Raw genomic sequence first — 13918 nt, 5'->3', positions numbered from 1 at the left:
AAATAACGTTGGTCTGCCTTATTCGATCAAAAAAAAAATCAGTATTAGCTTTTAAGGTGCAACTGACACCCTTTCAGAGAGGGCTTAAAAAGTGCTTCTGTGTAACTTATACACAGCAGAAACCGAAAAAGAAAGCCCAGCCATCCTCTATCCCGTTCTTATTTCGCTTCTCTAGAAGGGGCTTACGGTAACTGACCACGCCTCCCTGAACCCACCCACCCTTTAATCTTTCAGGTGCCACGCCCCTTTCCCTTTTATGGGACGCCTGCACGTTCAACCGGCTTCGCAACTAATCCCTTTGTACGCATGCGTGCTCTCCTCGCTGGAGCTTTTCGTAAGGGAAGAGGGCCGCTTCTCTCGCGAGAGTAGCTGTCAGCTGTGGTTGAGCCGCGCGGCTAGGCGCATGGCATTGTGGGAGCTCCTTCCTTTCCTCGTTGCCCAGCCATCTTGGAGGTGCCTCTGGTGAGCGGCTCGCGGGGCCCGGCGGAGGGAAGCGGCCCCGGTGCGGGGGTGGGACTGCCAGGCTCTCAGGGTTGGATGTCGCGTTGACCCCCTTTCTCCTTTTCCTAGGTAGGCCCGACGTGAGCCGCAAGGATGGTGGCCGCCAAGAAGACGGTGAGTGGCAGCGGCCGGGCGGAGTGGGTCTCGGCCGGCCTGAAGAAGTTCACGTGGTAGTCGCTCGAGCGAGGCAGGGCGCTTTGTGAGGAGGAGCTGCTCGAAGGCAGCTTCATCATAAGGGGTGGCTTGCAGTACAGTCCCTAGTTTAAGCCCGTTGAAGTCAGTACTCTTAGGCTGGAGTAACTCTGCATAGGACTGCACTGCTGGATGGGCCTGCGAGGCTTTGGGCTGATCAGCTGGAGGATCGTCACCAAGAGCAGAAAAACAAGAAAAGGTGCCCTGCGAGGTCATGTGGGTTTGGAATGGGCTACGCCCATCAGTAGTTGTTAGCCATGGTGGTTAAAAGGAGCCTTCATGATCAGAGACAGCAGGCTATTGAACTCCAGTACTGAGTAGCAACATCGCCAGAAGGCCTCGGCCTCTGCTCTGTTGGCCTTCTGGAACTGGCTGGACTAGGTAGACCACAGGTCTAATTCAGCAGGGTGCCTCTTATACTCCTATCGCATGAAGTTTGGTGGAATGAAAAGCACTTTGTTAGATGTATGACTTGTGCCCTCAGTTGTCAGATATATGGTATAATGTAGAGAAATAGAAATTGTAAGTCAAGAAGTTGTGATGTGTAACAGATGCAGAGTATTAAATCAGATCAGGATGGCCAAGAGGAGGCTCTTCAAGTGTTACTTATTTGTGGGAAGGAATCTCCTCAGACTTCACAATACATACATGGGGCTGGTTTATAGCATTTCCTGTTTCTAGAGCTGACAGAGGTTTGCAATGAGTATTTTTCTACTTTATAAGGGCAAATGAAATATTCAGTAATTAGGAATGTTGAATTCCTTTTAATCTCATTTTTGACGCTATAGCTGGGAAAGTGTTTCCTAAAGCTGTATGTGTGCAGGAGCATCCTTTTTTCCTTCACATGCATAAAGATTGCATTCTGAGTATAGGCATTTTCTGTCTCTTAAAAAAGTAGCTGAAAAAAGTACTGGTTCTCCCCTAAGAGTGCTTGTTTAAATTGAATTGGTGTGTTGACTACCCAGTTTTCTGACATGCTTTTTTAAACAAGTGACAATTTAATCATGATTAGTCACACAGTCTATTTTTACCAGTGATGTGAAGGTTTCGAATGTTATATTTTTGGTGGAAAATTTTCCACCCCATCTATTGATTGTATGTAGTTGCCACCATGTTAGATTAACTGAATGTGGGATATGAAGTACAGACAAACCTTGGTGCTCCTGTACTGATCTGGGGTTGTACATGAGGCATTTTGCATTTGAATCAGAAAATTTTCCCAAGTCAGATTTTCTTGGAAAACTCACATGACTGATTTTAACCTCCTGAATTGATCTGGGGAAAATAAATGGTGTGTCAGTTTAACTGACAGTCTAGAAGTCTGTTTAGTGCTTGTGTGTGTTAGGTGCTGTCAAGGTGCCTCACCTATGGTGACCCTATGAATGAAAGACCTCCAAAGCATCCTATCATTTAACAGATCCTGCAGACTGGAGGACATGGCTTCTTTCTGATTCAAGCCATCTCGTTTTAGGTCTTCCTCTTTTCCTACTGTCTTCTATTTTGGCTTTTCCAGAGAATCTTGTCTTTTCATGATGTGAACATGCTTGATAGCAGAAAAATAAATATAAGCTAAAACTAAAATTCAAGTTGGATGTTAGCAAGGCTATTCTGCCTCATCAAATGTTGAATGGATTTGGAGTTATCTCATGGGCTCAGCTTCCAATAACAGAACTGCAAACAATCCTGCTTGTTAGGATGATGGCAGGTAGATAGATTGCAGTATTCACTTAGAGTTATGGCCATTGAAACTATTAATTTAAAATGGCACTTGGGCATTTCTGGAAATTTCAGATTAAGGTATGAAGTGTTTGGATGTGTTGTGTGGGGTATTTCATTCTAGAAAGCAGATGAAGTATTGAGAAAATGGAAAATACTGTTTTCCATTCGGGGAAAGTGTTTGGGGTTCATTCATCTGATTTTTCCTGTACACTCTTGCCTTTGCGATAAGAAGACTGTCTTCTGACTATGTTCAAACAACTCTTGCTGCTTCCAAAACAAAATGGAAAGGCAGTTTTCAAAGTTCATTTTTATGTGTACTAATTCTGGGTTCATAATTATTCTGTCATTCATTTTGAATATATTTTACAATGTAGTCTAAGCTTACAAAGTTTGCTGAAATGTTGAGGTGCCGTGACTCAGTGGTAGAGCACCAGCTTTGCAGGCAGAGGGTTCCAGGATCAGTCTCTGGCATCTACAGTTAAATAATTGGGTAGTAGATGATGTAAAAGTCTCTATCTGAGACCATGGAGTAGTTACTGCCAGTCATATTGTTGACAGATCAGTGGTCTGGTTCAGTATAACAGCTTTGTGAGTGTGCAAGTATATGATTGGATACTTAGATGAGACTAGGCATAATGAGGCCAAACAGTTAAAATCCAAGAAAATTAAATGGTCTTACTTGTTATTAAAGGTCTTTAGTATTTACAAATGCGCTATAAAATGATGAAATGGTTTTTTGATGTCTGAACCTCTTCACATCTTCTTACAGAAAAAGTCCCTGGAGTCCATCAACTCTAGGCTTCAGCTGGTAATGAAAAGTGGTAAATATGTATTGGGATACAAACAGACTCTGAAGATGATCCGGCAGGGCAAAGCCAAGTTGGTCATCCTTGCCAACAACTGTCCCGCTTTGAGGTAAGTGAGCATCTACTGAAAACAGGTTTCTTTTCAGTTCAGAGGGTATGTTGTTTATGAGGGTGTGTTGATTCTTTAAAGTAATCTAACTTTATGGCTGAAATAGGCATATCTTGGTTAGAATACAAATAAATGTAGCAGAGACAGCATAAGGTATGTTGTACAAAAGTAATGGTTGCACAACAATGCTTGGCAATTAAATCTTAAAGTGGATTTGATATTTAACTCTGATTTCCGAGAACAAGTGCAACAGATTTTCATAGGACTCATCAGTTCTCTTCTTCTCAAAATCTCTTGTTTAGGAGTCATGGAACCCTAGTACATCAAGGCTAACATGTTGTGTTCCTGTAACTTACACTGCTTCTGCTAGAAGAGGTCATTAACAAGTATAAAAGATGCTTATGCAAAACATCTCTTGAAAATGAATTAATCTTTTCTAGGTAGCTAGAATGCTTTATACCATAGGGTGATGCTGCTGAAAGTTGCAGGGATGTGTCACAATAGTCTTCCTCCTAATGGTAGGATGCAGACTATATTTATTGCTCGAAGCAAGTTTTCTAGCATGTAGGTCAGATTCATCATTAAGCCTGTGTATTAACTTCATGTATGTTTAAATTCTCAGAAAATCAGAAATTGAGTACTATGCTATGTTGGCCAAAACTGGTGTGCATCACTACAGTGGCAACAACATTGAATTGGGTACAGCTTGTGGAAAATACTACAGAGTATGTACGCTGGCTATCATTGACCCAGGTATGTAGGCTGCCTTTTAGACTATATTTATTTTAAGCTGTTTCTATTTATTTTACATCCTTTATAGTCTGCTTGTCTAACTGAGACTCCAGGAGGATTACAAAGTGTGTCTTGGTCCTGTCACTGATCTAGATCTCTCACAGAACTTACTGGGCTCCTGCAGTGCTCTAGAATTGGCCCTGTGATTTCTAGAGATGTCTTGTAGTTAACCAGTATTTAACTTAGTTGCTAGTCTAAATGAAATAAATTTAAAAAGGAAAATAAAACTACTGCCACACTGAAGTACATTTCTGATCTATTCCGGTGAAACTGGCTTCCTTCTGAGTGCCTCAGATATCCTGGATACTTTAGGAAGCACATTTTAAAAATCAATATAGTCTGCTCAAATGAAAATCTGAAGAGGCATTCTAGATAAAGTGCCTGGCGTGTCTAGATAGTTCTAGAATGAGACGTATGACAAACTTAGTTAGCATGCCTTTATCAGAGCTGCCATTATAGTGTGGAGGTTTATTGGAAGCACTTGACAGCACTGAAGTCAAAAGTTTTTCCCAAAGTATTTCTGAAAGGTTGTTTTGCTATCCATAGTCATTACACTCCAACTAAGAGTTTAATTGTGATACCTGAAAAAGCATAAACACTGCGAATATTCTCGCTGTCCTGGTCATCCAGTGGTCAGGGCAGGCTAGACATTCGCTATATCAAAACTGTGCAGTGTGTCCCCAGGGCTAGTTTGTCTCCCTAGCTCTGGTTTTTAACTGCTAGTGACATTCTGGAATAACATATGCAAATTGGGAGTCTAGAAATGTTTTGTAACATAGGAAAATGTGAGATGAGTGAACTCTTGTAGTGTGGTGTGCCTTTAAAGAGAAAGGTCGTAAAAATATACAGGTCGAGAGATCTTTGTTCTGACATTTTTGTGTAAAAATGCTATTTTTCCCCCTCTCAACAGGTGATTCTGACATCATTAGAAGCATGCCAGAACAAACCAGTGAGAAGTAACATTGCAGAACGTTTATTTTTTGTGTAATAAAAACTGGTTACAAATCTATTGCTAGTGTGAGCTTTTGTAAAAAGGATACAGAGTAACACCTTAGCAGTCAAGAGTTCATGATCAAGTCAGAATTAGATTTCTAAAGTACACAGATAAATACCTCAATCTATTATGCACGTATAGTGTTACAGCTGACTGCGTCTTGGTTTATATTACTTGAAATGCAGATGTTTTGGAGATTCTGTGTCATTAGACACTTTGCCAGTGTTGGTTGAGATATCGTGCCTCTTTACAAAAGACCAGTTAAAACATTTGGAAGAGGCACAAAGAAGGAAAGTAAAGGGTGAGGGTGGGAGAATAGAGGACAGAATAGTTAAGTATAACCAAGGTTGGAGTAAGAGCAGAAAGCAAGGCGTACTCAATTTTTCACCAATAAATGTCACATGGGTTAGAGATTATTTAAATATATCTAAAAGTGCCATAGAGTTCAGAGTTTCCACTTTGGTAAATGTGTTTAGGTTTAGGCTTGCGTACAGACTCATGGTGAATTAGTGTTTGAGAAACTGAAGAATAGCATGGCACTGGCTTGCAAAGGGCTCAAGCTAAAACATCCCAATTGCCAGTTTTACTTCAAATCCAAGAACTGAAAAAAGTACAACATTTATAATTTTTATTCTGATTGTGTAAGAGGTTGCATAAGCCCCCGCACAAGTTCAACATTTTTGTATTTAGCTTCATCCTTGTACTATATTCCCTGAGCAGCATATTTTCTCCAATCAAAGGGCACATGAGATCATTCCCAACATATTTCTTTACTTGTCACGCTATTTGTTCTTGAGATGGCATTTCAGAGGCGTTTCAACTTCAGAACTTTGACTGGAAGATGGTGTTGCTAGTCTGCTATAGATGAGGAAACGTTATAGCGAGTTTGAGTACAACAAACAGAAGGTGTTACGAAGTTTATTACTGTCTTGAATCAATAACTGCTTTGTGGCAACAGAAATAAGATAAAGGGGAACTAAAACAATAGATGTAGGCAAAGGAAACACATCTTTGGGTTCAGATTACTTTGTTTTGAGGTATTTGCCCCACATTTTCCAGAATGAAAACAGATGCAAAGGATTCATTCAGTTTCCCTTTCTCATCCAAAGGCCCAGCTGCCTTTTTAGCTGGTTTCCTGCTACTGATATATTTGAAGAAATGTCTTAATTTTCTTGACTATCCACACTTCAGATTCTCTTTTTGTCTTGTTCATAATGCTTACAGCATCACAAGAGTCTTTTTTCTTAAAAGCACCATTTTATTATATTACATAGCTTATTTCAATTGAAAACAATTGTATAAAACATTGGATCGTGCAACTTTTATTTGCCATCAATGTAAAAATGCGATATGGTACAGTACTTTGTTGAAGTACTAGAGCCATAAATTTCTTCTTTCTCCCAGGAGCATGGAGGGCCTCTGATACATTACCTTCATATGTATAACTATACAGCACAACATACATTTCTGTTGAGAGCATTCGTCAGTATCTTAATCTGTTTTCCAGGGCTTCCATTCTTTTTGTCATGTCTTCTAGTAATCATACATTAAGGGAAAAAACTTTTAATATATAATGTTGCATAGCATTGTACATAAGGTGTATTGGCTCATACAATATATTTCTGCCAGTGGAAGAGCACTTCTGGCAGAAGAAGGTGATTTTTGCTGAATTCCCTCCTTTCCATTGCCAGACGCCGCCACCCCCCCCCTCTCTCTCTCTCTCACACACACACACACGAGTCCCCTGAACTCCAGGGCAAGGTGTCGGGGGATGTGGGGGCGGTGGGACAGGGAAGTTTTATTTCACAACCTATGCTCATGGATCATTGGATCTACCCAAGTATGTATGTAAACAGTCTGCATTTCAGCCCAGTGATGGCCACCAAGGTGGTTAGCAACTTAATACTTAGTATAAAAACCCATTGTAAAGCATTTTTAAAAACCAGAGGCAAGGTAGATCTATATAAAAACCACAGACATCCATTAAAAACAGGGAGGAGGGATTATTGAGGGAATGCCAGACAAAACAAAGTCTCCACCTTCTGGTGGAAGACTGACAGAAGGGCACAGATGAATATCCCTGGGAGGGATATTCCACAACCTTGGCACCATGATCCCAAAGGGCCCCTCTCAGGTTACCACTCAGCTAATCTCAAGGCAGGGCACCAAAACAGGCCCTCAAGATGACCATAGTAGTCAGGCTTAGGTGGTCCTTAAGGTAGTCCTTAGTAGTGTTACCTGATTAAATATAACGTGACAATCCCACAGCTAGAGATACCACCTCCCAAGAAATCGACATCTCCATTAGAAGGTAGTATAGCCAATTAACCAACCCAACTCATACTGCTATGTTGGATTGCACAGGAGCATTTGTAGGTGTAATTTACGGAGCCCTGCATGAGGCAGAACAAACGCTGATATGCTAACAGTGGAATATAGTAATTCAACTGAAAGAGATTAGCAGCCTATTCGGTGTCATGTGTATTTGTGCTAGTACAGGTGAGTTCTAGGCAAGAGTGAAGAACCTATGCAGATCAGCATGAATTGCACTTTTATGATACCAGCTATTCAATCCTATGCTCAGGAGCAGTTTTGTGGCAGCCTGCTGCCCTACATAGCTGAGCAACTGTACTAGTTACCTAGCTCTAAGTAGTTCGTAGCAACTAATAAGGGTCTGGCAGGCAAACTTACTTAGTTCTTAAATTTCTAAATAGAGATGGAACCGGAAAAAAAAATGAACCATGCGGTTCGTGCTTCGTCGCATTTTACAAACCACGAACTTTAATGAATTGCCCCGGTTCACGATACTGTGTATGTACACAAATATGCAGTGTGGACTTTCAAAACTGCAGCTAGAGGGAGCCTGTGCTTCATATTGTCACTACTAATCTTTGTATAAAACTTAAAGCATGCATTGTCAGCTTCAGTGATGTATTTATACCAGTGTACTGTAGTCTGCCAAAGCTCACCACTACCACTAAAGTAAACAGCAAGGCACCAGAAGTGTATAAACAGGTACAGTGCTTTCAATGTAATCTTACATCTTTGTCTATTGGTTTTAATTGCTCCCCAATAGATATTCAGCAGTTCATGGTAATTCTGCATATCATGTCCATTTTTTGCTCAAAGCAAACATACCAGAAGTGTAATGGGGAAGGATTGCCTGGGTGCCACATCTTTCTGTTCCTACTCCAGGTGTGCAGGGGCATGCCATGAAGTTCTCAGGTGTGCCTAGGATTGCGAGTTGTTAGATGAAGCTGTTGTAGAACTCCAAATATGTACTTATTTCTTAATGTAAGACCATTTCCTTATAACAATGTGGTTTGATTTTTAATTAACCTGAGAATTCATTGGAATAGGAGCAGATATGTAAAAAAGGATATGCTGTCTTGTTAGTCTTTTAACTTCAGCATTTGCCAAATTCTGGAATGTTATAAGGTTTTCACATTTGCATGGATCTTTCTTGTCTTCTGAAGGATTTCCTGAAGAGTAAATGGAAAGTGTTCTATATGCATAAGCTAAGTACACAGAATTATCCTAAGGAGAAGCCATTAAATCTAATCTACACATACATTAACTGTCATTAAAGTAGTCAACGTCATACGCAGAAAACTATGAAGAAAGATGCATGCAAAAAGATTTAAATAGCTATTTTTTCATAACTAGAGTTATTATATACATTTAGCATATTTAACACATGACTGGAAGTCTAGTACTTTTGCTGAAACGGTAATGAGTTGTGCAGAATTGCACACTTTTGTTAACAGAAGCCTGTGTGAAGACAGAATATGCGGATGTGAGAAACAGCATCTATCACATTTTTCTCTCACCTTTCCTCTAGCTCAGGGCAGCTTACATGATTCTCTCCTGTTCCATTTAACCCTCACAGCAACACAGTGAGGTAGATAAGCTCTGAGAGAGAGGGACGGGCCCAAAGTAAAGTCACCCAGCGAGGTTCCGTGACATAGTGGGGATTTGAACTCTAGCTTGGAACAATTACTCCACACCATTGATGCTGTCAAAGAGATGTGCCAACTCCATGTTCAGCAAAGGGAAGATTCTTGTGAGCAACAGCAAGTATACATAGTCTCCTGCACGCACAAGACCCAAGATGAGGGCCATTGTTGAAGCTTGTGTTTTACACGCACAGCGCTGATATCATCTAACGCTTAACTAATGCCTTTACATTTTCCTGAACTGAAGCAGATTCTCAGGGGTTCAGATTCAGAATGCTCACGTGTATGAAACACTACAGGGCACACAAGAAGAAACAGGAGAAACGGAGGCCTAGTTCTTACTGATGAAACAAGCTAGATGTAGGCTGCATCACCAGATGCCAGGCGGCGCTTCCCATGAATGGCTGCTTCATGCAACAAACTCCCTTAATGCTGAAAATGTGAGGGACAATGGAACACTTGTTTTTTTGAAGTGAATTGAGAATCAACCCCTTGGTGAGAACCATGGGTTGGATCCTGAACTTTTGCTCTGCACTCTTCTGGGGCAAAGCACTTTCCCAGTGGTGCAGGAGCTTGGCATGTTGGAGGAATGTGCTGCTGCCGGCAGATGCCACCCTATATCTGACTGCCAAATCAAGGTGTGCTGGGGGTAAAGCTGTGTGTATAAACAGAACTGCCTGCGCCATTTGGGTAAAAAGAATGGCCAGGGTCCACTTTTAACAGCAAAAGCATGTGCGTGAAGAGGGCTGAACTCTCCCAGACTGCAGCCGCTCATCCCCAATCATTGCTGATTTGCTCCTTAGCTGGGAGAAAAATTCTTGGGGAAAGGGAGCTACAAGGATTTAAGCTGAAGAATGTAGTATTCCAGACTCCTCATTAACATACCCCTTTTGTAAATTTAACTATGATAAGTACCCTTTGCCACCATCATACCAGATTTGACCCTGATTATCCCTTTGGGAGAAAGGTGGGCCAGAAAGATAACTGTACAACCCAATACGGAGTTACTCCAGTCAGAACAAATCAAAGCCAATTTTAATTGCTTTCAGCAGTAGTTATACTGGCAGACATCTGCATTAAAGCGCTACAGATGAGTGAGAAGCAGTGTGGTATAGTAGTCAGGAAACCAGGTTGCCTCCCTTGGTGGTTCTTTGGGGCTTCATGACACCGTTGTCTGGATGTCCCCCCCCCATGAGGTTTCTCTGGTGCCATTGTGACTTTTCTCAAACCTGCTTTGGCTATATTTTCTAAAATCTTGTACCCAAAGTAGAGCTGTGGCAACTGTGGAAAGCACAAATTTCTACACCTTCATTGCCATTTTCTCTCCTGCCCACCATAGCCCCCCAGCCAGTGAGATTTTTGCTTTTTTAAAAAAATCATTAGTAATATCACTGTTTTTAAAATGTGATGGTGATATACAAATTACTGATTAAAATAAAAACAGCAAAAGCCTGGGGCAGGAGCAGATACTCCCAGCAATCAGACTAAAATCACCCCTGTGAGGAAACAGACCATGACTGGGAAAGCCCTTTCAAATCTCTGTGTGACTTTGGGCCAGTCACTGATTCTCAACCTAACCTATTTCATTGGTTGTTGTGAGGTGAGGATAAAACAGGGAGCAGGAGAAACATCTGTGCATCCCTGAGTTACTTGGAAGAGAGAGAGGATAAAAATGAGATTAGCTAAATGAAAAATGCTGACATTTCCTTAGCCCTGGAGAATAAAAGGAGATGTTCAGTACCTGTGCTAAACCTAGATGATGAATACTAGTAAGAAATATTAGCTGTGCAGAAGAGAAACAGATTTACCTGAAGCTACTGTTGATCGCAACCGTTTTTCTTCAAAAAGATATTTGTGGTGTACTGCAAAATTGGAACAGGCAAGAACATCTTTGATTGCCAGGGTAGCTGCTTCAGGTTCTGCACGGGAAGCCATACAGAAAGAAGTTGAGTTAGAACAGTTTAGCAAGCCTTCCCTGTTGCATATTATATAAGTATCTCATTGCAATTCAGCACTTTATTTAAAACATTTTCATTCTACTATTCCACCCAATTAGGGCTTTCAAGGCAGTGAACAGTTAAACAGGGTTAACATACCTGTAACTTATGTTCATCGAGTTCTTCTGTGCTGACACACATGGGGACTGCGCAGGCGCAGGCCAGCCGCCGGAGAATTTTCTAGAGCTTCCATGGCTCCGAAGGGGCCGTTTGTCGCGCGCCTCAGCGACCGTTTTCCCGCCCAAACGGTCACGTGATCCTCCAGCGACCAACGGCCCCTTCCCTCAGTTCTCCCTTGCCGCCGCTTGACCAACACACCTCAGCCATAACACCTTAAAAACACCAATTTCCGTTACAGCCATCACATTATTGTGCATTGGAGTTCACAGCGGGGTAGGAGGGAGGGTTGTGTGTCAGCACAGAAGAACTCGATGAACATAAGTTACAGGTATGTTAACCCTGTTTTCATCTTCGTTCTTCTGTGCCTCCACACATGGGAGTGTACCAAGCTTCACACAATAAGGAAGGCGGGGGTGAAGTCCAACACAATTTTATTAAGCAAACAAGATCAACAATAAATAGATATGCATATATACATCCATGTAAAAAATACTGTGTAAGGACACATAAATACTCAATATTTACATATATACACACCCCCAGGTACATATATACACACTTTCACTCAAGGGTACCCAACAGGTACGCCAAGAAAGTCATACCAAAACTCCCTCAGGAAAAGAGGGAGTGTAAGACAGCCTTGGCCACAGATACATCCTGCTCCGCATTGACATCAACGGCGTAATGCCTGACAAAGGTGTCTGCAGAGGACCATGTGGCTGCTTTACAAATGTTAACCAGGGGCACCCCCCTGAGGAGTGCCGAAGAGGATGCCTGGGACCGCGTGGAGTGGGCTCTGACATGAAGCGGGCAAGCCACCCCTGCCAGGGAATAGGCCTTGCTAATGGCCGTCACAATCCACCTAGACAGGGTCTGTGAGGAAGCCCTGTTACCCCTGTCCTTGGCCCCAAAACATACAAACAGGTGAGGACAGGTGCGGAATTCCTTTGTCCTATCCAGGTAATAGGCTAGGGCCCTCTTCAAGTCTAGGGAATGAAGGGCCTTTTCCCCCTTAGAGGAAGGTTGAGGAAAAAATGCAGGCAGTGAGATATCCTGCGAGAGGTGGAAGGCGGACACCACCTTGGGCAGAAACCCGAGGCAGGGACGCAGGACCACCTTGTTGGGATGAAACACAAGAAAGGGAGGGTCAGACCGCAGTGCAGACAGCTCACTGACCCCTCTGGCCGATGTGACGGCCACCAAGAATGCTACCTTGTAGGATAGCAGATCTAAGGGGCATGTAGCCATAGGCTCAAACGGTGGCAACATGAGACGTGAGAGCACCAAGGATAGCGACCACTGAGGCACTGGAGCCGACACAGGTGGGTAAAGATTGTACATGCCCTTAAGGAACTGGCGGGATTGCTGATGGGAAAACACTGTAGCACCCTCAACTCGGGCGTGAGCAGCCGATATCGCTGCCAGGTGAACCTTGAGGGAGGAAACCTTCAAGCCCAGGCCACGCAAGTGGCACAAATACTCGAACACAACCCCCAAGGGACTGCTCTCGGGCACCACTCCCTTGGCAAGTGCCCAAAGCTCAAACCTGCGCCACTTGGCCGCATAAGCGCGCCTAGTGGAAGGCCGACGGGCATTCAGGAGGACCCTCTGTACCTCGTCAGAAAAACCTATAGTGGAGGAACGATCCGCCAAGCCGTTAGGTGCAGCTTCCTGGGATCGTGGTGGACTAGGCTCCCGTTTAGGAGAAGGTCTATCCGAGAGGGCAGACTCACATATGTCCGTTGGGACATCCGCAGGAGCTTCGGGAACCAAACCTGCCGGGGCCAGAAGGGGGCCACCAGGATGCAGTCCGTCCCGTCCTCCTCTATCTTGCACAGGACCCTGGGAATCAAGGGGAATGGAGGAAACATGTAGTGCAAGCCCTGCGTCCACGTAAACTGGAAGGCATCCCCAATAGAGAGGGGGTCGCTCCCTGCCCTGGAACAGAACGTGTGGGCCTTGGTGGTCGCCGCAGTGGCGAACACGTCTATCACCGGATGACCCCACATCTGGAAGATCGGCCCAACGCACTCTACGTTCAGTTCCCACTCGTGGTCCAGCAAAGGGACCCTGCTGAGGGCATCTGCCCGGGCATTGTCTGACCCAGCCACGTGTATAGCACGGAGCGACACGCCGTTCTTGATAGCCCACTGCCAAGTGAGTGTGGCTTCCCGGCACAGGGCCATGGACACTGTGCCCCCCTGCTGATTCACGTAGTACATGGCAGTCGTGTTGTCCGTCTGCACCAAGACCTGACGATTTCTCAGCAGTGCTGTAAGAGACACAAGTGCGAAACGAATGGCCCTTAGTTCAAGCACATTGATATGGAGGGTCTTTTCCCTGTCAGACCAGACATCCTGCACAGGCACATCACCACAGTAAGCCCCCCATCCCAACAGAGAGGCGTCAGTGGTAACCGTGATGTCATGGTGTTGATACCCAAAAGGGGTCCCTCTAAACAAGTTGTCATCAGACAGCCACCAGTCCAAGGAGGAGAGGATGACTCTCGGGATAGAGAATTTGAGGGACGGAGGGTGCAGCAGAGCATCGTACCTCCGCACAAACCAGTTCTGGAGAGGGCGCATACGCAGCCTAGCGAAAGGCACCACAGAGGTGGCCGCTGCCATATGCCCTAATAAGCACTGGATAGTGCGCACAGACTGGAACCGGTTCCTTTTAAACATGGACACTAGACCCCTTAGGGACCGAGCCCTCTCCAAGGGGAGCAGGGC

At 43.8% G+C, this 13918-nt stretch overlaps 2 protein-coding genes and 1 non-coding gene across 5 annotated transcripts in view; 2 read left to right on the top strand and 1 right to left on the bottom strand.

Annotated features, from left to right (window-relative positions):
- The first annotated feature begins 368 nt into the window (after positions 1-368).
- RPL30 (ribosomal protein L30) lies at positions 369-5128 on the top strand. 2 transcript variants are annotated; one of them, XM_054986079.1, is made up of 5 exons: positions 369-462; positions 571-615; positions 3182-3327; positions 3950-4080; positions 5030-5128. In XM_054986079.1, exons 2-5 carry the CDS (start codon positions 595-597, stop codon positions 5077-5079), a joined length of 348 nt encoding a protein of 115 aa, XP_054842054.1. In that variant the 5' UTR covers positions 369-462; positions 571-594; the 3' UTR covers positions 5080-5128. The 2 variants fall into 2 exon arrangements, with proteins under 2 accessions (XP_054842054.1, XP_054842055.1); XM_054986080.1 differs by having other exon boundaries at positions 402-462; positions 575-615.
- Positions 4718-4850, top strand: LOC129334145 (small nucleolar RNA SNORA72). Its single transcript, XR_008597483.1, has one exon. It is a non-coding gene; the product is annotated as a small nucleolar RNA SNORA72 (small nucleolar RNA).
- A 1222-nt stretch (positions 5129-6350) lies between the features above and the next one.
- The window catches only part of MATN2 (matrilin 2), a 79912-nt gene continuing 72344 nt past the window's right edge, over positions 6351-13918 (bottom strand). For both annotated transcript variants that reach the window (XM_054985402.1, XM_054985403.1), the window contains 3 exons: positions 10878-10988; positions 8498-8595; positions 6351-6650 (listed from right to left, as the gene is read on the bottom strand). In XM_054985402.1, the coding sequence (XP_054841377.1) occupies positions 6597-6650; positions 8498-8595; positions 10878-10988 (263 nt within the window). In that variant the 3' untranslated portion in view covers positions 6351-6596. The remainder of the gene's footprint in view (positions 6651-8497; positions 8596-10877; positions 10989-13918) is intronic.

The sequence above is a fragment of the Eublepharis macularius genome, chromosome 7, assembly GCF_028583425.1.
Source record: "Eublepharis macularius isolate TG4126 chromosome 7, MPM_Emac_v1.0, whole genome shotgun sequence".
Classification (NCBI taxonomy): Eukaryota; Metazoa; Chordata; class Lepidosauria; order Squamata; family Eublepharidae; genus Eublepharis; species Eublepharis macularius.
The sequence above is the reverse complement of the archived record's forward strand: the minus strand, read 5'-3'. Positions and strand labels throughout refer to the sequence as shown.